Source organism: Lethenteron reissneri, chromosome 12 (genome assembly GCF_015708825.2).
Source record: "Lethenteron reissneri isolate LAM-NWPU_2019-01 chromosome 12, ASM1570882v1, whole genome shotgun sequence".
Taxonomy (NCBI): domain Eukaryota; kingdom Metazoa; phylum Chordata; class Hyperoartia; order Petromyzontiformes; family Petromyzontidae; genus Lethenteron; species Lethenteron reissneri.
In genome coordinates, this window is record NC_083790.1 from 11,728,630 (window position 1) to 11,753,755 (window position 25,126).

The 25,126-nt window shown below is 48.9% G+C and overlaps 1 protein-coding gene across 1 annotated transcript in view; it reads right to left on the bottom strand.

The window, feature by feature from the left end:
- LOC133341908 (calcium-activated potassium channel subunit alpha-1-like) overlaps positions 1–25,126 on the bottom strand; it is a 160,039-nt gene that overhangs the window by 12,649 nt on the left and 122,264 nt on the right. Inside the window, 14 exon segments of the mRNA XM_061550729.1 lie at positions 1,334–1,458; positions 2,309–2,371; positions 2,373–2,504; positions 6,800–6,930; positions 7,422–7,586; positions 8,036–8,228; positions 9,610–9,834; positions 10,034–10,157; positions 11,834–11,912; positions 14,331–14,447; positions 19,748–19,824; positions 21,676–21,762; positions 23,474–23,545; positions 24,603–24,712. Coding sequence (XP_061406713.1) covers positions 1,334–1,458; positions 2,309–2,371; positions 2,373–2,504; positions 6,800–6,930; positions 7,422–7,586; positions 8,036–8,228; positions 9,610–9,834; positions 10,034–10,157; positions 11,834–11,912; positions 14,331–14,447; positions 19,748–19,824; positions 21,676–21,762; positions 23,474–23,545; positions 24,603–24,712 — 1,700 coding nt within the window.

The following is a 25,126-nucleotide window of genomic DNA, read 5'->3' on the forward strand; positions in this document are numbered from 1 at the left end:
TGTACACAAGGAGTGGTAGCGTAGTGGTGAACGCGCTGCGCTATGAACCCAGCAACCGAAGTTCGATTCCCACTCACAACCAACATGAAGATCTGAACCGGTCCTGGGCCTCCCCTGGGTAGCCTTAAATGAGAACCCGGTACGGTGTATAAACATCAGCACGTTAGCACTGGGAAGACAAAGGCGGCCGGGCATGGTGTTGGCTACACCACCCCCACGTATACTATGTTGGCCTTCATAATGTGCTCGCTAACAGCACTTGTCCCAAGCATCTGTTAAGTCATTATGGGGACTATTTGTCTTTGTGTGTGTATGCTTGTGTATAGAGGGGCGATAGTTTAACAGTTCATGCGCTGAGCTACGAACCCGGCGACCCGAGTTTGTTTCCCGCTCACGGTCAACACCAGTGACGATTATATTATCTGAACCAGTCCTGGGCCTCCCCTAGATCGACTCAGCCTCAAATGAGTACATGGTGAAGAATAACATCGCCAAAAGGGAGATAAAGGCGGCCGGGCGTGGTGCTGCCATAGTACTGCCCACCCACCCTAATCGTGTACCATTCCGGCCTTCATAGGTGCTCACTAACAGCACTTTCCCCAACAGTCTGTTAAGGCTATACGGGCTATCTTTGCCTTCATTCATTCTTGTCTGAATGTGCTATGATCGTGGATTGCCAGGCTTCATTCAATGCCGTGTGATATTCCAGTGGTAATTTACCTATGAACCTGGCCTAGGCCTAATTAGCCTAAAATAATATTGGGCTAGGGCACCCATACTCACAGACAACAATAGAGAGCGTGGGGGGGGGGGCACCCAGACTCACAGACAACAATAGACAGGGAGGGGGGGGGCACCCAGACTCACAGACAACAATAGACAGCGAGGGGGGGGGGCACCCAGACTCACAGACAACAATAGACAGCGAGGGGGGGGGGGGCACCCAGACTCACAGCAGAGGTCGCAACCGGGTACCCGATACCCGTACCCTACCCGATACCCGGCTACCCGTACCCGGCCGGGTACGGGTAGACCATGAGTCACTGGTGAGTTCTCACAATTCAAGTTCCTAGAATCAACCCCCCCGCGCCTGCAACATGGCTTCATCCCAGAGGTCGCAATCAGGTACCCGATACCCGTACCCTACCCGTACCCGGCCAGGTACGGGTAGGGTACGGGTATGGCCGGGTACGGGTACCCGTTTGCGACCCTGGTGCAGCCGGGTACGGGTAAGGAATCAAAACCCGTTTGCGACCTCTGACTCACAGACAACAATAGGCAGCGAGGGGGGGGCACGGAGGCGCTAGTGAGGGTGGGTTGGGCGTCGCGGTACCGTTTCTGTGACAGGAGCGCCGCCGTGTTCTGCAGCAGCGCGTCGCGGTAGCGGTACACCCCGAAGCACAGCATGCCGTGCGTGCGCAGCGCGCGGCAAAACAGCTCCCCGTAGCTGCCGCCCTCCTGCAACAACAACAGGCGGTCGGGGGGGGGGACATGGGGGGGGGGTATCTGCGTATGAACACACGGGGCGGCTTGCAGGTAAGCGTTCAGGTGAATGCGTCGCTGAGAGGATGAGCCATGTGTGCAGGCACAGAAAACAGCTGGGAATGCAGGCGAGCGCACAGCTGAGGACGCAGGTGGGTAAATAGTTAGGTAAGGAGATAAATAAGTGAGTGCATTTGTGTATGTGTAATAACTGAGTGCACAGGTATGTGTGTGCATGAGTGAGCGAGCCATTGAGCGTATGGCTGAGTGCGCAGGTGAGCGAGTAAGTGAGCCAGTGTGTATATGGTGAAATGCACAGGTGAGTTTTTGAGTGAGTGAGCCAGCGATTGGATGATTGAGTGCACACGTGGGCGAGTGAGCTTGTCAGTTTATGGTTAAATGCACAGGTGAGAGAGTGAGCCAATATGTGCATGATTGAATGCACAGGTGAATGAATGAGCGGGTGAGTGACCTGGTGAGTATATAGTTGAGTAAGTGAGCCAGTGAGTCTATGGGTGAGAGAGTTTAGCCCGTGAGTGAGTGAGCCGGTGAGTGTATGGGTGGGTGAGTAAGCCGATGAGTGTATGGGTGAGAGAGTAAGCCGGCGAGTGCATTGGGAAGTGAGTGCGCCGGTGAGTGTATGGGTGGGTGAGTAAGCCGGTGAGTGTATGGGTGAGTGAGTGAGCCAGTGAGCGTATGGGTGAGTGTATGGGTGAGTGAGTGAGCTGGTGACTGTATGGGTGGGTGAGTCAGCCGGTGAGTGTATGGGTGAGTGAGTCAGCCGGTGAGTGTGCGCGTGCTCGCCCTCCCCCCCCACCCTTCCCACCCCGAGGTCTGCGAAGGGTCCCTGGTTGAGCGGCAGGTGCGCCACGTGGCAGGTGTCGCGAGCAGGCGAGCGTGCGGGGCGTGCTGTAGGCGCCGCGCAGGGAGCCCTCCTCCGCCAGCAGCGCCTCCAGCTCCGGCGTGGCGCCGCCCGTCACCAGCGTGCGGATCAGCGTGAGCGTGTGGTCGTTGAAGTATGTCTGCGAGGTACCGGGGAGGCGGCGGTGGTGAGCGATAGACGTCGCCATCGTCGTCATCATCATCATCGGCCGTGGTCATGCTTCCACACGCAAGCCGATTTCATCGCTCCATCTCATCGTCGACGTCCTCTTGGATGCGCTCAACCCCTTGCCCGCCACACTCTCGTTATTCTCGACCGTCCGCCAACGTCCCTTGGAGCGTCATCGTATTCTGTTACATGCTGGATTTTCTCCAGGCCTTCCCATTACCTCTCACGTGCAAACTGCTCCTTACAATAATCACACATGAGAGTCTTGAGACTGGGTAAACAAATAACACCGCCAATTATTTGAAAATATACGTTGGCTATTATCTTTATCAATGTACGTTCATACCTTGGATCTCCAATCCAGTTTTCAATACATGTCACCTAATGTCCCTGTGAAGAGCCTTGGTAAGGATATTTGGAAATGGAATTTTCATCACGAATTGAGAACACACGGTGAAGAGCACTGCGCAGGGGTCTTCTCGAGCTTGGAAACTGAAAGTTTCCAAGTAGAAAAATGCAGCCGACCCAATACCAACGGTAATAGCGATCATCATTTTACAGCCCTGACCACTGCTGTATGAAGGCCTCAATTACGCTGTGTCAACCATCGGGGTTGTTTGACCGTAATGCATCACGCTGGTCAGTGCGGGTCAGCAAAAGGATGGCCCAGGACTGGTCTAGCTCGCCACTGATTTAGCCCTTGCAAGTGCGGTAACCACTACGCTTCTGCTCCCCCTTATGAGCATCACGAATGACATGAAGCAGTAGCCATAGCAATCACAAGACACAGTTATTGATGCGTTCCGTATTCGAATTTTTTATTGTTTCAACTTGTATAACTCTTTAAAAGGACTCGCCCCAGATTACTTGCAGGAACTAATACATTTATATATTCCATCAAGGTCCTTAAGATCTTCTGATCTACAACTGCTCAGCACTCCCCGGTCTAGGTTGTGTTTGTTTGGTGAACGGGCTTTTGTTAGCGTGGCACTCAAGCTATGGAACGCCTCGCCACTTTAAATCAGGGCAATCAGAGACGGTAGATATATGTCTGCTTTTAAAATCCATCTGTTTAAAGTGGCCTTCACTCTTTAGTTTGGCCGGTTGCCCTGGCTCTGTTTTTGTTTCCTGCTTTTCATGCATTGCGCATTGGGATCCTAGGATTGAATTCGCATTGTACATTTGAATTATTATTTTAAAAAATAAACTGGGAATAAAACTCAAATTTAAACAAAGAAATGTGGAGCTATGCATACTTGGAATTACATCGAGAGATATAAATGACATTATGTTGACTGTTAAGAAGCATTAGAGGGATTGGCAGGACACGTAACCAGCAAGGATGGTGCGTTTGAGACCAATTACAGAGAGTGGCCGCCAAGGGAAGGAACGCGCCAGAGACTACTGCCACCGCAGAGATGGAGCGATGAAATCAGCTGGTGTGTAGATGGTGCTCGGTAGATGGTTACATTGCAAGACCCCGAGAGCGGAATGCAGCTTGGGGAGGACCTCGTCCAGCAGTGGATTGATCGTGACCCCCGGTGGCGATGATTACTAAAAACTATAAACAATTGTTAATTTTACCAGGTAAGGCCCACTGAGCTATGTAGCTCTTTTTAAGAAGCGAACCTGGCTATCACAAATTATAGCTCAACGACGTGGATTATCATCACACGGAAAATGTATAGCAGCCAAATACTCTAACCGCACGTTGATTCTAAATGTGGAGGGAAAACCCGGAGGATCCAGAGAAAAATCCTGCGCGATTACAGGGAGAGACACGCAAACTCCAAATATATAAACATCAGGGTCGGTATCGAACCCACGACCTCCTGCTAGTAGGTGAGGTAGTTAACATCTCTCCTCATTGGCGCCGTGTAATGGTAGTGGGACAGTGCTGCAAATACGGTGGAAATCGTTGAGGCAGAGGGACGTTCGACTCCCTTGTATCTGTGAGCCACGAGCCTGAAGTGACCCTGCTAGGAGGCGTTTCCAACTGCCATCCTTGGCATAACAAGTAAACGCACAAAGAAATCGTAACAAACTAATCGATACCATCGTGGTAATTACTGTCGTTAGCATAACAAAGGAGATGTTTTATCTCTGTGAGCTATTGCGTGCTTTTAACTAGGAAAATTAATGTGCTCATTAATAAATAGCTGGCCCACGAAAGTTCAATTAACGCTCTTAGAGCTGAACCTGACCGGTCAATTACTGATTAGGTAATTGTGTGTGTGACTGTGTGCACGTGTATGTATGTGTGCACACGTGTATGTGTGTGCTTGGGGAGTGGCGGCGCAGTAGATAACGCACTCACCCATGAACTGGGTGACTTGATTTTAATTTCCGGTCATGGCTTACATCGGTGGTGAGTGACACACACTGTACTGATGAGCAAGTCCAGCACTCTAACGGTGAAGGCGGTGATAGTGTATGTGTGTATATGGGGAGTGGGGAGTGGTAGTGTAGCGGGTAGCGCGCTGCGCTGCGAACCCGGCGACCTGGGTTCAATTCCTGCTCACGCCCAACACTAGTGACGATTATCTGGGCCAGTCATGGGTCTCCCCTAGGCCAACTCAGCCTCAAATGAGTACCTGGTGCGGTGTGTAAAAACATCGCTACTGGGGATACAAAGACAGTCGGGCGTGGTGCTGGCCATCCACCCCCTCGTGTGCCGTACCGGCCTTCATAGGTGCTCGCTAATGGCACTTGCCCCAGCAGTCTGTTAAGGCTATACGGGGGATCTTTGTATTTGTCTTTTGTGTGTATAGGGTGTGTGTGCGTATAGGAGTGTGTATAGAGGTGTGTGTGTGTATGTATTGCTCCCTATTGCTCAACCATGTTATGTATGCTGATGATCTGGTAATTGCTGCTCACTGAGATGAGAAGTTGGAGGTGCTGCTGCTGAACCTGGAGCTTGTTACTAAGAAGTGGGGCCTTACCATCAGCCCCACCAAAACTAAGCACCTGCCTAGGTATTTAGTTCCATCGGACACTCCACCCCCACAACTCCCAATTGGTGATAGGGCAGTTGTGGAAAGAGTGGAAAGTTTCCCATATCTGGGCAGTGTGCTCATGACCGGCTCCAGTTTAACAGCAGAGGTCTCACTCCGAATCAGTCGAGCGGCATTATCTTTCATCGGTTGCGTAACGGTGTGTGGAAGCTACCTGGTCTGTCGCTCCGCAAAAAGCCTCAGGTCTTCTCGGCCACAGTCATTTCCTCCCTTCTCTATGCTTGCGAAACGTGGATCCCCCTAATGGAACATCTTCGCCGGTTAGAAACATTTAGGCTGGCCTGCCTACGATCCATCCTGGGATTAACCAGGCTGGATTGTGTGAGGAGCTAACAAATCCTTGAAAGATCTGGACAAAGTCCCATTGGTGAGCTGCTCCGGCAGGCAAGGCTGCATTGGCTGGGTCATGTAGCCCGCATGCCCAGCCACCGCATGCCTAAACAGCTTTTGTTCGACCAGATCGAGGGGGCTAAACGGGCGCGGCACGGGCTAGAGAAGAGATGGAGTGATGTGGTACAGGAGGATGTGGAGTTGAGTGGACTTGCCGATGACTGGTACCAGCGATGTCAAGATCGGCCTCTTTGGAGGAGGCTCGTTAAGGACGCTACTGGGCAGTTGGAGGCAGTCGCCCTCCAACAAAAATGGAGGGCGGAGGAGCGACGCTCACAACAACGAGCAGAGTGCCAGGTGGCTAAAGCACAGCAAGTTGGCCCAGTAGGGGACACAGGTGGTGCATCATCCAGTCATCTCAGTCATCTCAGTCAGTCGACCCGTGGCACCTAGGTCTGCCCCGTGACCTCCTGCCAGCGGGCGTTCGACACTTCACGCAGCCTCAAGGTGCACATAGCCTGGCACAAGCGTCATGGTGACGTCACCGCCACTTCGTGGCGAATGGCGGTTGTTGTTGTTGTTGTGTCTATAGAGTGGGGAGCGGAAGTGTAGAGGTTAGCGCGCTGAGCTACAAACCTGGCGACCCGGGTTCGATTCCCGCTCACGGCCAACATCAGTGACGATTATCTGAACCGGTCCTGGGCCTCCCCTAGGTCGACTCAGCCTCAAATGAGTACCTGGTGCGATGTGTAAACATCGCCACTAGGGAGACAAAGGCGGCCGGGCGTGGTGTTGGCCACCCACCCCCTCGTGTGCCGTGCCGGCCTTCTTAGGTGCTTGCTAACAGCACTATCCCCTACATTCTGTTAAGGCTATACGGGGGATATTTGTCTTTGTGTATATAGAGGTGTGTGGCACTCACCGCGCTCATGAGCGAGTCGAGCACGCTGACGGTGAAGGCGGTGCCGCACGCGAACGGCTGGGTGAGGTAGAGCTCGGTGTCCGGGTCGTCATCGTCGTCCTGGTCCAGGAACTGCACGTTCGAGTCGTTCACTTTGGTGGATTGAGTACAGAAAAACAGAGAAAAAGATCCCCCGTATAGCCTTGACAGACTGTTGGGTCAAGTGCTGTTACTGAGCAGCTCCGATGAAGGCTTGCACGTCACACGAGGGGGTGGATGACCAGAAACTACGCCTGGCCGCCTTTGTCTCCCCAGTGCTGACGTTTGCACGCCGCACCAGGTACCCATTTGAGCACACATACATGACCACACACACACGCCACACACATCTCACACGTACACCAATAGTGACACTGGTGGTGGTACTGGTGGTGGAGGCGAGGGTGGCACTGGTGGTGGTGGTACTGGTGGTGGCACTGGTGGTGGTGGTACTGGTGGTGGTACTGGTGGTGGTGGCACTGGTGGTGGTGGTACTGGTGGTGGTACTGGTAGTGAAGGCGACGGTGGTACTGGTGGTGGTGGTACTGGTGGTGGAGGTGACGGTGGTACTGGTGGTGCCGGCATGGGCGAGGCGGCTGCGTACCCAGCTCCGTCACCATGGGCACGTGCGCGCCGCTCGTGATGTGCGAGTCGAGCCGGGGCCTGCCGAGCCGGGGGCCACCCTGGTTGGCCGGCCCTTCGTCCGGGTCCCTGGCAGCCCCCTCCTCCTCATCCCGGGGGTCGGTCTCCAGGCCGGGCGGCATGAATCCTGGAAGGGACGCGCCGCATCGCACCGCCGCACCGTCAGCAGCCCGGGCGCACAGGAGCCTGGGCTGGTGCCGAAGTCCCCCAACTTCCGCGCGTCACCGTGTAGGAACACGCTCGGATGAATCGATGGTAAAGGCGCGTACGCACGTACGTTGAACTTCTTTCGCAACGTACGTAGCCAACGAGGGGGTGGGCGGCCAGCACCACGCCTGGCCGCATACTATCTCCCCAGACCAGCACCTGGTGCGATGTGTAAACAATTGAGGTTGAGTCGACATAGGGGAGGCCCAGGACCGGTTCAGATAATCGTCACCGGTGTTGGCCCTGAGCGGGAATGGAACTCGGGTCGCCGGGTTCGCACGGCCCTGCAAATCATGGCCACTGCTGGCAGACAGAGGTGAGGGAGAGAGGGAGGGAAGGAGGGAGGGAGCGAGCGAGCGAGCGACTGACCACGGGAGTTTGCGCGCAGGGGCCCTATGGCGTCGTGGAAGAGCATGCTCTTGATGTTGAGGGACGCGAGGATGCACTCTTTGTCCTGCAGCGACGCGTCGTCCGAGCAGCCCTCCCCGGCCGACAGGATGACGCACATGTCGCACAGGTTCACGCTGACGGCGCGCAGGTCGGCCCGGCTCAGTGGCGAGCCCTGCGCACAGCGGGCAGCGGGCAGCTCGTCACAATCGGCATCTTCATTTGTTACCGGAGGAAGCTCTTTTTCACAGTGCCCCAGTAGGGGCACGGGATCAGAACGTTACAACAACAAACAATAAAATAACAGGATGGGAGTGTAAAGTATACAAAAGGTTAACAAATCACTTAAAAAATATATACAAATAAGACTAAACTATTTTTTTTATTCCTTGGTTCTTTCGGTAAAGTCACGTAGAACGAAAATATAACGTAATAAATAATGGAATACACGACGCTTCGATTGCAACACAAGCAACCGTCATCAGGTGTGAAAGAATGCAAGCTCGGAGAGAGACACATATGCAGAGAGAGAGACAAAACACAGACACAGAGAGAGAGACACACACACACAGACACACACAGAGAGAGACACACACAGAGAGATACACAGAGAGAGACACATACACACAGAGAGAGACACACATACAGCGAGAGAGACAAAACACAGACACGGAAAGAGACGCACACACACAGAGAGAGAGACAAACACAGAGAGAGAGACGCACAGAGAGAGACACACAGAGAGAGAGACAAACACAGAGACACACAGAACAACGCCTCTGTGGCGAGGCATTATATAGAGGGGGGGGGCAGAGAAAGTAAACGGCAGGGAGAGATAAATTGGAAGTTTGAAAAAACAAACCTAGTAAACTTAGAAACACAATGCAATGCAACACAGAAAGTCGGCTAACACAACAGTTAACACATTACCTGGTTGATTACGTTCTTCCAAAGATTGCTAAATTTGAAGTTAAGTCTGAGTTGTATGGAAATCCTCCCCGTAGAGGTGGTTCAAACTTGATTTGAAGCTTTCGTGACTGCAGGAATTACTCTTTGGTTCTTTCTTTCCCTTACCAGGTTCAGCCCACAGAGCTTTTAGCGTCTCTTTCAGACGTTGTTAATGCAGAGAGAATGTTTTACCTGATAGTCTCAGTCTCGTCGATGACAACACGTCTCAGTCTGTGGGTTTAGTTCAATCATTCTTACATTAGTCCATTGTTGGGGGGGGGGGGGGGGGGCGTGACGTCAGCACGACCCACGAACCTCGGCTCACCGCACACCTGCCTGCCCGCATGCCAGCCAGTCAGCCAGCAAAACTTTTTTTTCATCGTATGATAGAATCAAGTAACATGTTTGGTCTTCCTCAATGGACTGCACTCTCTCATAACTTTCCTGAATTATCTCAGTCTGCATCTTCAGTCAGACTCGTTAATGTTGTTGGATCAGTCAGTAACAGTTAGGCAGTCTGAGCCACTGCCACCGTAGTCATCGTCGACTGAATAAAAAAAAAACTGCTACTTTTGCTAATTTCGTCACGGGAATGCACGCTGTCTCACGGGAAGGATGGAGATCTTGGGGAAGTGATTGAGGGACTCCCACTCGCGCCGCAGGTACTCGAGCGAGCCGAGCAGCACGATATGCTTGAGCTCACGCCGACGGAAGTTGCTGGCGCGCAGCGGCATCACGAAGTTCCGCAGCCCGGCCAGGGCTGAGGTGGCGCCGCCGAAGATGCACACCACCACGTGCCCGCTGAGTGCCGTCATGGCCGCCTCGGCACGTGTCTACCCGCCAACCGACACGACGACAAGAACGTGCGCTACGGCTGTAGTGACAACGCACACCGTCACAACATGGAACACGATGGCGGTTATGGTGATAGCAGTTGTATTGACGGCGGTTGTGATGGCGGTTATAGCGGTTGTGTTGACGGTGGTTGCGATAGTGGTCACGTTGTGACAGTCAAGGCCCTGGGTTCCTCACCAGCAGCACCTGCTCGATGTCCCGTGACGGGCACCAGTGGAACATGCCCGTGGAGTCGAAGCGCATCACGTTGGTGCCAAAGTGATCCGCTGCGTCCATGCGTCCCGCCTCCATTGAGCTGTGCCTGCCGGAGGTTCGCAATAAGGCCAAAGGTTCAGGCAGGGTCACGTCAAAATCCAAAGGGCCTCCACGCTCAAGCTAAAGGGGTTGGCCCATGCTAATTTCCATTCATTGCTTGAAGTCGGTGGTAAAGAAATTCCACTTCAACTCACGACTCACCTGAGTAGCCAGATAATTTTCTGGGACCCATGCCCAGTGAGATAATGTGTGAGTAACAGTGGTGGCTGGTGACCTCTAAGTCAGAGACAGCACAAGTACGCACACTTGCCAAGAAACAAGGAACTCTTACATTTTTGGGAAGTCATGTTAGCAAACACAAGTGTACTGTTAACACATTCACACCTCTGTATGAACGTGTTACAGACAGACACAAAGACTCATGCAGAGACACACAGACATGGAAGCAGAGACACACACAGAGACGCGGAGACATACACAGACACGTAGACACGGAGACAGAGACACAAAGAGACAGAGACACACAGGCACGGAGACACACAAAGACAAAGATCCACCGTATAGCCATAACAGACTGTTTTGTTAGCGAGCACCTATTAAAGGCCGGCACGGCGCACGAGGGGGTGGGTGACCAGCACCACGCCCGACCGCCTTTGTCTCCCGAGTGACACACAGACACGAATACACAAACACGGACGCAGAGATACCCAGAGACCAGCCAAGAACACACTCATGCAGATGCGCATATTCTGGTCACGGATTTGATCAGTGCAACTTAATTTACTTGTTCTTGACAACATCAGATAGGGAATTCTCCCTCAGTTACAACGCATTTCCACCCACCCAGACGGACCAACGGTGACTCTTTGGCTCTGTGTGCGCCGTGCAGATTGAGCATGATCGAACTTGTGTGCCGTGGGGGTGAAACCGGTTGAGAGGCACTGCAGCACACACCACCATCACCTCCACCAGCAACAGTAACAGCAGGACGACCGCGCGCCCACTGGTGAACTCAGGTTCAGTTGCAGCTCACAATAGCTCCCTTGGTCCAGGCCATATTACACACAGGTGGTGGGGACTGCAAACCTGTCAACCCCTTATGAGTGCTCTACCTTACTACAGACCAATTCAGACCTCATTGGTCACCCCGTGCCCTTATAAATCTCAACGTTCATTCTACGGAGTCCCATCACAAGGAGAAACACAAACAAATTGACAAAACGTTTTTTATTCAATTTCCCTGTAGAAGAATACGGGTAAACCGCATGGGTTGACAGGTATGGGACTGCGTTGTAATTTATTTCTAATCATGTACGTATGTTGAATTTCTGTCACGCCGTACGTAGCCAACCGTGCTAATTGGAGTCTTGTAAAGATCTCATCTTTTTGTTTCGCTCCACGCGCTGGAGCGAAACGTTGGACAAAGTGCCAAACTAAAAAAGGCACCAACAACGCTCAAAGACCGCAGCCGCAGGATACGCCTGCACAGCACGCGTGCAAAAACCAACGCAGCAGCGAGAAGGATTCTATTTTGTTCACATTACCAGTGTGACCTGATAAAAAAATTCTTATAAAAAAACATTTGCGTTTAGTTTGTTGTCCTTCCCCCCACACCTCCGATTAGCATGGCGTACGGTGCAAAATAATTAGAACATGCACACGTAACACAGAGCCTGTGTGTTGCGTGCGTGTTGTACGTGCAGGGCCACGCGTGCCACTCACGGTTGCAGCTGCATGCTGTGGTCCGCCCATTCGTCGCTGCCCCTCCGCTGCTTGCGCGATGAGCACACCTCCTCATTGGCTGCCGGGCAAGCCCATCACAATCACCACCGTTGAAGCACAGACAGCATCAAAGGCACTCAATGTCCTTTTACTACATAAATGTGGCAATATTATGCAGGAGCTAAATGCCAATGTCGAGGGCCGCTAGCACACGACAAGAGTTCCAGGAGGGAGAGAGATTTGTGTCGTTTTGATGTTACTCCACCATTGAAGGAGACGCAGACTGAGAGGGTTTTACTTTATAGTCCATCGGCCTGTTGATGTTGTGATGCGTTTGATGGTAACACCACCGGTGTCTTCGAGGAGGAATGTAAAAAGCCAGTAGGTGCGATGTTTGGGTCCCGAATGAGGCGATTCGTATGGACATCACGAATAACTAGGCGCGATTCCACGAGATATCATCGTACGATATAAAATCCGCGATAATTGTATCCTCCATTTCGTATAATACCACTGTCGTTACTTTAAGTATTTATTTCGCAGGGAAAAGAAATTCAATGAAATAAACAAGTTCCCAAAATAAAAGTGTACATATATTTAAAACGAAATCAACGATTCAATTCGTGCTCTGTGAAAAGTTTTCCAAGCAAATCGGTGATTATACGACGTCTTCGTCGATATAAGCGTGACAAGTTGTATGGTTGCAGTGATTCGACGACGTGGCGAGCTTCTTTAACCGCAGTTGAGTAAACCACCGTTGAAGAACTTTAAAGTATTAATTAATACTATGTAGTAATTAATACTATGTGGTAATTAGTACTATGTGGTAATTAGTACTATGTAGTACATCAGAGCACTAAAACAATACAATACGTGACGCACAATGAAAAAGCTATGGGAAAATGAGATCGTGATAATTGTCATATCGCAAACGTGAATATCGTACTGTATCCTGATATCGCAGAATCCATACCTTGAACAGGACAAAAGCCATTGCTGCTCACAGACTTGGCAGTGACGTCTCAAGGGATGCAATTGTGATGCTGGGGTTTCAATGTTGAATGCCACTTTAAGCCATTGATTTCTTACATTAGATGGTGTTTAGTGTGCACTCTGTATTTGCGCCAAGTAACTACACATTCTAACGATAATTTTACACTTTTAGATTTGATAATGTTGGTTATTGTTCCTCTATAGAACGTCATTTTTCAATTTTAACAAAAATAATTCCACCATATTTATCTTTTTTATTGTATCCCACGTTTCGATACAACACAATTATTCCTCAATTTAAAAAGATAGAACATTAATCATATCCGAGGCTAGATTTGCTAAATTCTATAGGACAGTCATGTCAACAATCTGCACGGCTATTCAAGGCTGTGTTGATCTACACAATGGAACGCTGCTGCATTGCCTCATATAAACATTACTCAATTGAATTTAATATTGCATACAAATATTGTACAGCACAAATGCATAGCATTTTAAATGTATATGTAGATATAAATATCCCAATTCCTGTCAGTAGAGCTCGTGCGTAAATGCGTACATCTTGACTTTGGAGAAGGCTATCCGTGATAACGAAGACATAATCTGCTTTTGTCAACAGCCACGTTTTGAATTAATGTTTGTAGCTCATAATTATCAAATGCATACTCAATATTATAATTGCATTCATATATTACGTCGATGTTTACTTGGTGTTATTGCGTTTGCATTGCAAATTGAGAAACGTTAAAAGTGTGCATTACAATGATTTCTGTCAAAATGGATTTGTTTATGTTCGATGACAAAAATATATCGTTTAAAAAACAGAAACTTTGAGATAAAAAAAATAATCTTGCGGGGTTTCATGAGATGCAATCACAAATTGCAACAAAAAACAGAGGAATAAAATTCAAATGGGAAAAGCAGTAAAAAAATGTATTTATGGGGGGGGGGGGGGTTATGTTGATTAACAAAAAACAACGATGAGCCAAAAAAATTTGCGGCTTAAGATGACAAAAAAAGATTTCCCCCCACAGTTCGAAAGTGAAGCGATGCAAAAAAAACCCAGCAAGGTTGCAGTTCGTGCATTTTTAGCAAAATAAAATTAGCGTTCAGATGCGAACCAACTCGTGCATTGGCATGCGACTGTTGTGGCCAGGTGAGGAAGAAGACAATGAGTGAATGAATAAGAACACCAAAAAAATTAGAAAAAAATAAGAATAAGAGAAGACAGGCGAGAGGGGGCATGCAATGGGGGTCTCTGGGGTTTTTTTTGTTACCAGGAGAGCAAGGGCTGATGACAAGGGTGACAAATCGCGGGCAGCTTTGTGAAATACTGCAACACAATGTGGGTGACCGGAATGACGACACGGAGACGTACACAAATGTGCAACACACGCACGCGCATCCACACACACAGAAGACGCCGGACTTCGGGGGGGGGGGGCAGTCGTTGTTTTTCCCCCCGAGCGGATCCGCTGCGGGCCAGCTCAGTGCAGACACTTACACAGGACGAAGTGATTGGGGGTCGGGGGCGCGGGGGCCTGGGTCCAGACCTGGGCGTCGGCCTCGGTGGCCGCCGGGCACCACACCTGGCGCAGCCTCTGGCACACGGTCAGCTTAACTGGACCACAGCGTGGCGGTGGAGGTGGTGGTGAGGGGGGGGGGCGAGCAGGCAAGGGGCAGTGGGGGGCAGCGGGTGGCGAGGGGTGAGGGATGCGAGGGGCGAGTGGCGTGGCGTCAGGGGCGGCGGTGAGGTGTGACGGTTGGACAGGTGGCAGGGGTGAGGTATTGACGGTTGAACAGGTGGCAGGCGGTGAGGTGTAACGGTTGGACAGGTGGCAGGGGTGAGGTGTGACGGTTGAACAGGTGGCAGGTGGTGAGGTGTGACGGTTGGACAGGTGGCAGGGGTGAGGTGTGACGGTTGAACAGGTGGCAGGTGGTGAGGTGTGACGGTTGGACAGGTGGCAGGGGTGAGGTGTGACGGTTGAACAGGTGGCAGGGGGTGAGGCGTGGGGTGGTACGCGTGGGGCAGCGTTGAGGTATGTGGGGTGAGGTGTGAAGGGTTAGGGGTGTGAAAGGTGGGGGAGGGAGGGGGGTTGTGAGGGACGTGAGGCGTGGGAGTGAGGTGCGAAGGTGGAGGTGTGAAAAGATGCCAGGTGTGAGGGGTGAGGCATGGGGATGAGGTGTAGGGATGCGGCGGTGTAGTGCGAGTTGACGAGGTGTGGAGATGAATCGTAGGGGGTGAGTTGCACGAGGGGTAACGTGTTACGGACGAGGTGTACAGAGGGGAGAGTTGTGGGGGCTGGGTGTAAGGGTGTGTTGTGCGGTGTATTGGTGAGGTGTAATGATGTGTTTATTGTAAGGGTGAGGTAGGGGGAGGTGTTTTGGTGGTGTATTGGTGAGGTGTAGGGATGTGATGTGTAATGGTGAGGTGCAGGGGTGTGTTGCAGCAGGGGGGCAGGTGGGGGATGGGTGGGAGGCGTGAGGAGGGACACGTCTCACGTGTGATGGTCGAGATGAAGGGTGCCATGAGGAGGGAGGTGTTGGTCAGGGGGTTTTAGGGACAGCGTGGAAATACGAGCATGACAGGGGTCGTATTGTAGGGAGGAGGGGTTATCAAGGCAGGTGAGGAGGTTGTGAGGGCAGGGATAGGGGACAGAGAGAGAGAGAGGAAAGATTCCACCACAAGTTTTACCAAATGTGGGTTTGCACAAACTCTGAATGCATCATTTCAAGAAAAAAAGCACAAAAAAGAGTCCCAAAATGTTCCAAAATGAACACAAAAAACCCACCACTAGGCCATCAATAAAACGCCTGTGGGGAAAAAAAACAATAATTAGAAAATATGAACATTATTAGTATGGCATTTTTTTTTGGGGGGGGGGGGGAGTTTTCAAACAACTCCCAAGCACAAAATAAATCATAAAAATAACTCCAGTAACAAGAAAAAAAACTACAAAGTACCATTTGAATAAAATCATGACAATATTCTTGCTGCAGGCTGTTTAGAAACGACCCTCGAGAGAACAGAAATGAATACATTTTACACTTATGAGACAAATTAATCATTTACGGGTTAGTTAATATCTACTATTTATGTTACTGATTCCCACCGCTACTGCTGCCTGAGAAATTTAATTCGGCAGGACGCGTTAACGAATCCCGTTGGACACATTTTCTGCTGCAGGTCTATGCAATTCATTACCTTTAAGAGATCCTCTAAGACACGATATCTGTTTTTATAAGGGAGACCTGGTGTGCATTTTAGTCACGTGAGCATTAAGCGCGGTCGGTCTGTGCGATTTCGTGTATATGCAGCTAACCGATTTATACCCAAAAAAATCGTTATGCATGGTTTTAATTCACTCCACATGCGGCTATGCGTTCGGACGTGGGACAACATCGCGTGTGTGTGTACTGTGTGTACTGTATGCGCTATTCGGAAGGCGGCTGTCTCGTGCGGTTTTGCGTTGTGCGCCTTTTATTTTGGAACGCATCAACTGCATAAAGAGAGGGAAACCGGCACGTGTATATGTACAGCCCTCTTGTCAGTCCTCTGCTGGATGAGGTGACCTCCCCTTGCCATGCTGGTCGTGCCCACCACAAAGCCCCACGACCCGATATTAACCAACCTGCATCGCACGCTTTCGGATGCTCTTCTGCGGCTATCTGAAATGTTCTTCCTTCCGATATTAGGAAGCCACTGCAACTATGCACTTTGAAATAATCTAGATTGAATACTAATTTCTTTAAAACTGTTTTTGTGTGTATTGAGTCTGTTGCCCTTCCCCCGCACTTCCGATTAGCACGGTTGGCTACGTACGGTGCGAAAGAAGTTCGACATATATACATGGTGTTGCCCATCAGGCATGCGTGGCCAGTTAAGTCATTTTATTTTCACGACTTAGCTGCCATGCAAATTGTCAAGCGGTGGCTGCTTCCCAACATTTTTGTGAATGAGAACTCATCACAGCTGCTATGATCATCCCACTGATCCTATTATAGTAAGTAGTGCAGTCGTAAAGGCAGAATTAAAGGATTAACATTATGTCTACACCATTGCGTGAAGAGTCAGCGAGCAGTGGATAGAGGCTCGTGGATTTGACGCAGACCCTCCTGTGCTTATCACCGACCAATGGCGCTGCTGACCCGTGCTGACCCGTGCTGACCTGTAATCCGATTATAGATCTCTTAACGACACCTGCGGGGACCGTGAATCCCAATTTGCGATCACGTTGCACGAAGGGAATTAAAGCGGTTAAACAGTAAACATTAAAAATAAAATCACGACGTTTCGATCGCAATACAAGTAATTATCTTCAGGTGAAAAAAGACATGATTATTTTTCTATTTACGTGACTGTACTGAAAGACCCAAAGAGCAAGAATTCCTGCAGTCACAAAAGCTTTAAGTCAAGAGTAAACATTTTGATCACTGAAATTAAGGCAAGGAATGGTAAAGCCCCATTATCCTATATGCTGCGCCATGTTACACTGAGGACAAGCCACGTGGCATGGCTGTATGCTGGTGGAATGTTACCATTTCACAGCATATGTAACCCTACAAGCAGGGCCGATGTTTTGCAATTAGTTTTTTCATTAACGATTGTCAATGGCCTTTATTGTAAATACTGGAAAACGTGTTGAAAGGTCTTTTATTGCATGAAGTGTATGGCGAGAAATGCATTTAAACGGCAAAACAAGAGACGTGTGAAAGGAAGAGCCCATGCCCGTGATAATGGCCGTGCACTTTCCTCCTCTTGATTGTTTTGTAATTTTAGCTGTGGGCAAATTTCTCATTTTCAGCTATGATGCAGCATGCGATGGCTTTAACTCTTGTGAACGATGTCACGATATGTTCAGTATCCACCGTGACAGGTGACAAAATGTTCTAGACCTTGCGGTAAGCTCTGAGAACCACAGATGATTTTGCAAGCTGGCTCAGTGGCGAATACACTGAATGCTATGCTGCTAATCGGTCACCTGCAGATTATCACAGTTATTAGTGATGAGTCGCACTGGTTGTCGCTACAGCAGAGCAAGCCGTGCACTCTCAACCACAAGTGTTTACACCAAAATGTCATCCCCCCTATCTGGCTGATATTTTACGATGTGGTGCCAGTTTCTGCCTATGCCAGTCATCATCAATGCCGGTCGGCATTACAAGGTGACCTGATTGTCCTACGAGACGTCAAGGTAAGACCCCCACAGTTTTGAAGTGTCTAGGCCAGCTTACCCACGCACCCACCAACTCACTCACCCACCCAATAACCTACCTGTACACTTTTTGTGACGCCCAACGCCACCTGCATGGTGCACACTGCCATTGTCTGTGATTTTGCCACTAATCCTTAACCAGTTCTGCAGTAGCCTCCAGACGGAAATGTTCTGTAAAAGCTTACAACGTTTAACCGTAGCACCTTCACGATAGCCTCTGTGCTATAAGATTGGCGTGGATATGTACGTACGCATGTTGAACTTCTTACACACCATATGTCGGTGTGGGAAACCAAATGTACGTATTATTCTTTGATTACTTAATACTGGATCTTGTCAAAGCAATTATCTGTGGAACTGCATGAGCTACCGAGTGAAGCACAACAGGGAAGGCTTAGGTGCGAGGAATGAAATAAAGAATGGAACCTTTCTGTTTTGCACTTTGTTGACTTGTACTTCGCACGATAACAGCACTTTATTATTGTTATTGGACTCTACGGGTTTAGCAAAATGAAAAGAGGATTAGCGACACCGTCCGGGCAAAAAAGCCAATGAGAATCCAACTTAACAGTGTCTAACACAATTTCACAACATAAGAGGATCAAAAGGTCTCAATCAAAATGTGTTTTTTGTGTGTGTTCATGCAATTGCTAAGCTTTCAATTTAAAGTTACCCTAACCTTGTGGCACATGTCGGACGAATGGACAGAGAAGGGTTAGAACAAAGATTCCCAAGAGGACCGAATGCCACTCCTCCAAGCTGTGGCCACGAAGAAGACGGCAGCACGCCGTGTGAAGAACTGCCTTCTCGCGAGACAGGGCATCAATTTCATTACTCTGATGCCGGTATCAAAAAATCCCATCGATTCAGTCACGCCTGTGTATGTTAAAATTGGAGTTCTGATTCCTTTCCAACGAACCACGACACGTACTCAGTTTGGCAAATGGACATCCCGTGGTTCATGATTTCACGTTAGATTTGGTGACGCTCGGGACAGAATTTTGTTTCTGACCATTCTGGAAGTGACCTTCTGTGCCTTAGGTCCTGACGTGAGTCAACTTACCCCTGTGTGAGATATAAACGCGTCACCTCTATAATCAGAGGACAGTCAAATCCAATGCATTGGTCTATGGAACGTTATATTGAAAGGCAGATAACTCGACTACTTAATTATTGTTTCCATTAAAAAAAACAAAGTCAACCCAACTACATCGACCAAATAATAACTTAAGCACTCCATCCATCGGTCTATAGCAGAGTAAATAGCAGTAGTTCTATTCGACGAGAGAAAGACTCTAACGACACGTAAATATAAGATGTTGCGTTTAGCACTGTCAAGGATTGTGCCCTCCTGCGTGTTGCTGACCAACACACGGATAAGCCGTGTCGTTCTGTCAGCTGCCGGGACAGCTGGACGGCCAATTAACATCCGCAACGGCACACAACAAGGAGGGGTGGCGTGGACAAGCACCCCAGTGCAAATATCAGCGCTACCGCATCGGGTCATCATTTCAGGCCGAAACAAACCAAGGGGGAGGTTGAGCCAGGTCGCTTAATACTGATTGTCTCTCGTATTGTAACATTCATTGACGATACTATAACCCAGGCGGCGCGGTACGATGACCACCACGCCACCCACTACACTGCCACACTCGTGCGGCGAGAATGAGTCTCCCTCTGGGAGCAAGGCGTGCGATGGACTCACATTGTCGACAGGAGCACTTCTTAATCTTCTTTGGGTCGGTCACGTCCTCGTGGCACGCTTTGCAATAGTAAAACGCCCTGCAGGGTTCCACAGTCGTGGTGAGTAACGTAAGAGAGTATCGTAAGCAGAGCACACAAGATTCGGTGAGTGATAATGTAGAACCCGGTAACGGCCCACCGAGTACACACGGGATACAGGCGAGTGTGACGCAAAAGTAGCGTGCACAAAAATTTCACTCGCAAAAAAATACCGACGAAAATAAACCCAGCAAATGGATATGCAAAGCAAAGTCCGCAGACGAAAACGTCAAATCAACTACAGCTGAGTGGGAAATAACAAAAGTGAATACTGTTCATTAAGAATGTGAGAAAACATCGCTGCAAATGTAAACAGCAAACTATTAACTCGAACAATTTCAATGTTAATAATATGAACGTAGCAAAACTATGATTTTCATATATTTGGAATATATAAATTTGATACCAAAAAAAAAAATCTGCCAACATTATTGATTATTTTCCGTTGAAATCACATGGTTTATTGCCACGTAATTTAATTTCACCCCACCCTCACAACGATCGATGCTGCCTTTGTTTCTCAGCACACTTGAACTTCCAGAGGCCTCCAGTTCAGTCTCCCGGCATGGAGGTTGAAACAATGGTGCAGTAGTAGTAGGCGTTCGTGACCAATATGATCCAAAAGAGGGGGTTTTTTTCTCTCATAAACACATGGAGACATATCTATGGGACCTTTTTGCCATTATCAAAATATGAAAAATAAGAATAGGTTTTACCCTTTTTGGCAATAAAACAGGTGTTAAGATGTTCAAACACCAAATAGATAGTTTAATACGCAGGGTTTCGCGACCAATATCCACAATCCAGGTTTTTTGGGTGAGATTGCGTAAATATGAATGTGTCGTTAAACCCGCCACCACCCGACAAGGTCCATCAGTATGGTTTGTCAATTCATTCCTAGTTCAGCACACCAATGTGTTGCTGCAGGTTATCTTAAATCCCTGCAACTTGCAGACGTCTCGGAAGAGGAAAGGGTTTCATGCCGCACAATTATTTCATGAATCCTCAATTAACGACGACATTTTAAGTACGTTTTATTTTTTCGACGCTGCCGATAATTTAGGATATATTAAGTAGGTTCCTTAAAAGTCATGGAAACGTAACGATATAACCAACCGTGCCAACAAAGAGCATGCGATATTTAGCTGCATGTGTGTATCTGGCCACCAGACCAGAGCATTTGAACGCACATCCTATATATATACCAACAGTGTATTTATATATTGTCGATTCAGTAGGTGCAAGCAATTGATAATCAACAGCATATTGAAGTGCAGCATATTTATATTTTTGTTTGATAATTGAACATGTCTAATACCTGTTGATTACATGACTTAATAGGTTCTTGATAATTGACGATACAGCATATTAAATAAGTTATCTAAGATCCTGTCGATCATTGAGGGTATGTTAACTAAGTTTAAGAAAAGTATTGCCAAAAATCAAACATATAAAATAATTCAAATAGCAGCAAATATGCCACAGTGGTCAGCTTTGAAAGATGTTTGCAAAAACTATTTTTTGTTTACAAAGAATGACTTATTGATCTCTTTATGATTTATACGACATTAAACGTCTTGTATAAGGTCGTGCAAGAGCCTCTAACAGGTACATCACTTACACCAGACCCTGGTCTCTTGGACCTAGGGCTGCATCCTTGGGTAAAGATCATATTAGGACTTTCTTTGTCTTAAACTAAAATTACACGGGCCTCCTTTTCCTCCCGTGATGTGCAGGTTCCCTGTGTTGCACTGTGTCGCAGAAAAGCGCCTGTGCATTTCGACCCTCTATAAATCCAGCGTCTGTATTGTGTTTTAAGAAAGGTGTCGAATGTGGGACCCCCCCCCCTACCTCTTGACCTCCTTGGAGTCATTTGCGATGAAAAATGCCAGCGTTCCATCCTGTATCTTCACGTGGCTGCCAGGGTTGAGAAGGATGCTGGCGCAATGACACAAAGACCATAACGATTAGACTGCTGGGGCAAGTGCTCACACAAGGGGAAGGAGCAGGTGGCAGTGATGTCAGCTGGCACCATGAATGCCCAGCTGGCGTTATCTCCCCAGGGCAGATGTCGCATCAAACTGTGCTTGACACACATTTACATTGAGAAAACATCGGTGAGGCTCAGAGGAGACCTCGGATACCAATTTCCACTGGTGTCCTACATGGCAAGTAATAGAACTGGGGTTTCTAAGATCGTTTTCCATACATGTAGCCACCGACGGTCATATACCCACCTCAGCAATGCAACGTAAGTGCGTACAAGTACAGCAGCATTCACTTGTAAATACGAAACTGAATTAATGTGTTTGTGAGTTCCGAGGGAAGCGCAAACCACAACGCACACATTTTCAGGAGACATGCAGCACATGCAGCGAGTCAAAGGGTCACGGTTAGAGTTATTCCTTCCATATAGGCAGCGCTATCGTGGGCCAGCCTTCGTGTTAGCGTTTTGAGTCTTTGTTTATGCTGCTTGAACCTCAACGTGAATTACCAGATGTGATTTTAATTCACTTAAGTAAAAAACATCACCAGAAAAGCAAAAAAAAAGGTAATTATTTCTCTTCTTGGTTCTTTCGGTAAAGTCACGTAGAAGGGAAGTAATAAAATAATAAATATAAAACATAATACAATAATTCTCGGCTGCTTGCGTTGTGGCCGAAACGTCGTGATAATTATTGTATTATGTTTTATTTTTATTATTTTATTACTTCCCTTCTACGTGACTTTACCGAAAGAACCAAGAAGATGAATCCCTGCAGTCACGAAAGCTTTATATCGAAATTTAATTATTTCTCCTTTCAAAGGTGACCTCGCTAGGTGGGGTCTAAAGAGGAAGGGGTGGGGCCTAAAGAGGAGGGGGTGGGGCCTAAAGAGGAAAGGGTGGGGCCTAAAGAGGAGGGGGTGGGGTCTAAAGAGGAGGGGGTGGGGCCTAAAGAGGAAGGAGTGGGGCCTAAAGAGGAAGGGGTGGGGCCTAAAGAGGAGGGGGTGGGGCCTAAAGAAGAGGGGGTGGGGTCTAAAGAGGAGGGGGTGGGGCCTAAAGAGGAGGGGGTGGGGCCTAGAGAGGAGGGGGTGGGGTCTAAAGAGGAGGGGGTGGGGCCTAAAGAGGAAGGGGTGGGGCCTAGAGAGGAGGGGGTGGGGTCTAAAGAGGAGGGGGTGGGGCCTAAAGAAGAGGGGGTGGGGTCTAAAGAGGAGGGGGTGGGGCCTAAAGAGGAGGGGGTGTGGCCTAGAGAGGAGGGGGTGGGGTCTAAAGAGGAGGGGGTGGGGCCTAAAGAGGAAGGGGTGGGGCCTAGAGAGGAGGGGGTGGGGTCTAAAGAGGAGGGGGTGGGGCCTAAAGAGGAGGGGTGGGGTCTAAAGAGGAGGGGGTGGGGTCTAAAGAGGAGGGGGTGGGGCCTAAAGAGAAGTGGGTGGGGCCTAAAACGGGGCAGGGAAAACACCCAAATCTGCATATTGAGAAGTGCTTCAACCATGCACTTATCTGTTAATTTCATGAAATTAATTAATATCATTTCAGCAGGCAGCAACTAAATAATGCCACAGATGCAGCCACATGCCAATTAGTCAGAAATAATGGAAAAGCATTCATAATTCATGTTGTGCTCAGGCCAAGTAATGATCTGACCAGCCCTGCGAGCATTCGAGCACATACCTGCTGCCGTAGCTGTACTCCGAGCGGTATTCAATAGCAATGAGCAACAACCGCAACTTCACAAAGCACAGCCTGAAAACGACATCGAAACCAACTCATCCCTTTCACGTTGGCGTGATGCAGCAACACGCACCAGTGTCACCTCACCGGTGTCACATCACCACACGAAGCATCGCTCAGCTCCCAAATCTGCTTTACGGCAGTGATCGCATGCGAGCAGGAGAACGCACAGGAAGTGATGGCTCAAGGCTGACTGACATCCTTCGATGGCCTACCTTACCAATGCTTCTGGTCTAGGCTCTGACGCTGTGCCGGAGCGAGCGAATCTGAGGCAGGCACTGCTGCCGTGGTCTCCACGAGTCGGGCGATCAATAGAACGTCCTAATGCCCTAAGGTCCGTGTGGCAGCTGCAGGATCTGGCGAGCATTCGTGAGATGTGATGGCATCAAAGCCTTCCGTCATGTTGACATCGATCCTGGGAATGGTAGCGCAGTAGTTACTGTGCTCTTAGCTCAGCGATCAGTTTTAATCCTGGCCATTGATAATATAATTGTCGAGTGAAACCAGTCTTGAATGCCCATGTACAACGACCTGCACTGCAAACCGCAGTGAAGTAAGGTCAAACCGCATGACCAAAATGCCATGGGGAGGCTTTCATTTAGCAGTGGATTCACAAATATCTATTTCCACATATGCGCTTGGAATATAATAATGGCCTACTCATTTCATGATTTTAGTTTTTCACACCCACATTACAGAGAATGACTGACTTTGGTAATTTCCTCCACACGCTATTAGACACGAAAGGAAATGAGCAATCAACTCCGTGAAAACCAGGTCAGTGGCACCCGTAATAACCACCAGCAGTCTCCGCAGGACTCCAGTGTAATTACATACCATTCATAAGCCAGCCTGAATTATCACCTCCGCACATGTATGCAATATCCGTACAGCAATATACCCCCAGGTGAAAATAAGTATTTGTAAGGAACACCACACATTGTTACGTTAATCATAGGCAGGCTTCCTGGATTCTAACCCTTGCCTCTAGGAGGCCTGAGCGACCTGACATCCGAGCCAGCTGGCTGCCTCAAGAAACACTGTCGTGGTTTGTAAATGTTGTCCTCACTCAGAGACGGCAGGGAAGGACAGACCCACGAAGGCACTGGACAGGTACTCGGTGTACATCTCGTTGGAGACGCCCTCCAGGTAGAACTTCTGCCAGGTGTCCTCTTCGATCTGAGAGGCAGCGTCGTTCAGGATAAACACACGGAGGTGGCCGAGACAGCAGGGTTAACATTCACTGGTTGTGCAACAACACAACATGGGCAAGTCATACTGCATTCATGGCCTGGATGAGAACACTATATGCACGGCTTTGTTCATGCGGGAAAGCTTCACTGACTCTTCTGGATATTTTCATGGGGACCTAACATCATGATCCATAATAGAGGTTTGATTGGGTCAGATCACGTGAATATAAATGTGTCATTAAGCCCGCCATCGCACGACACAGTCAATTAGTAAAGTTTGTCCCGTAAACAAAACATGGCAATTCATTACTAGTTCAGCACACCAGTGTGTTGGAGAGTAAACCCACAACATTTACAATTCGAGTATGACGTTTCGCCGGTAATTACAACCAGCGAATGG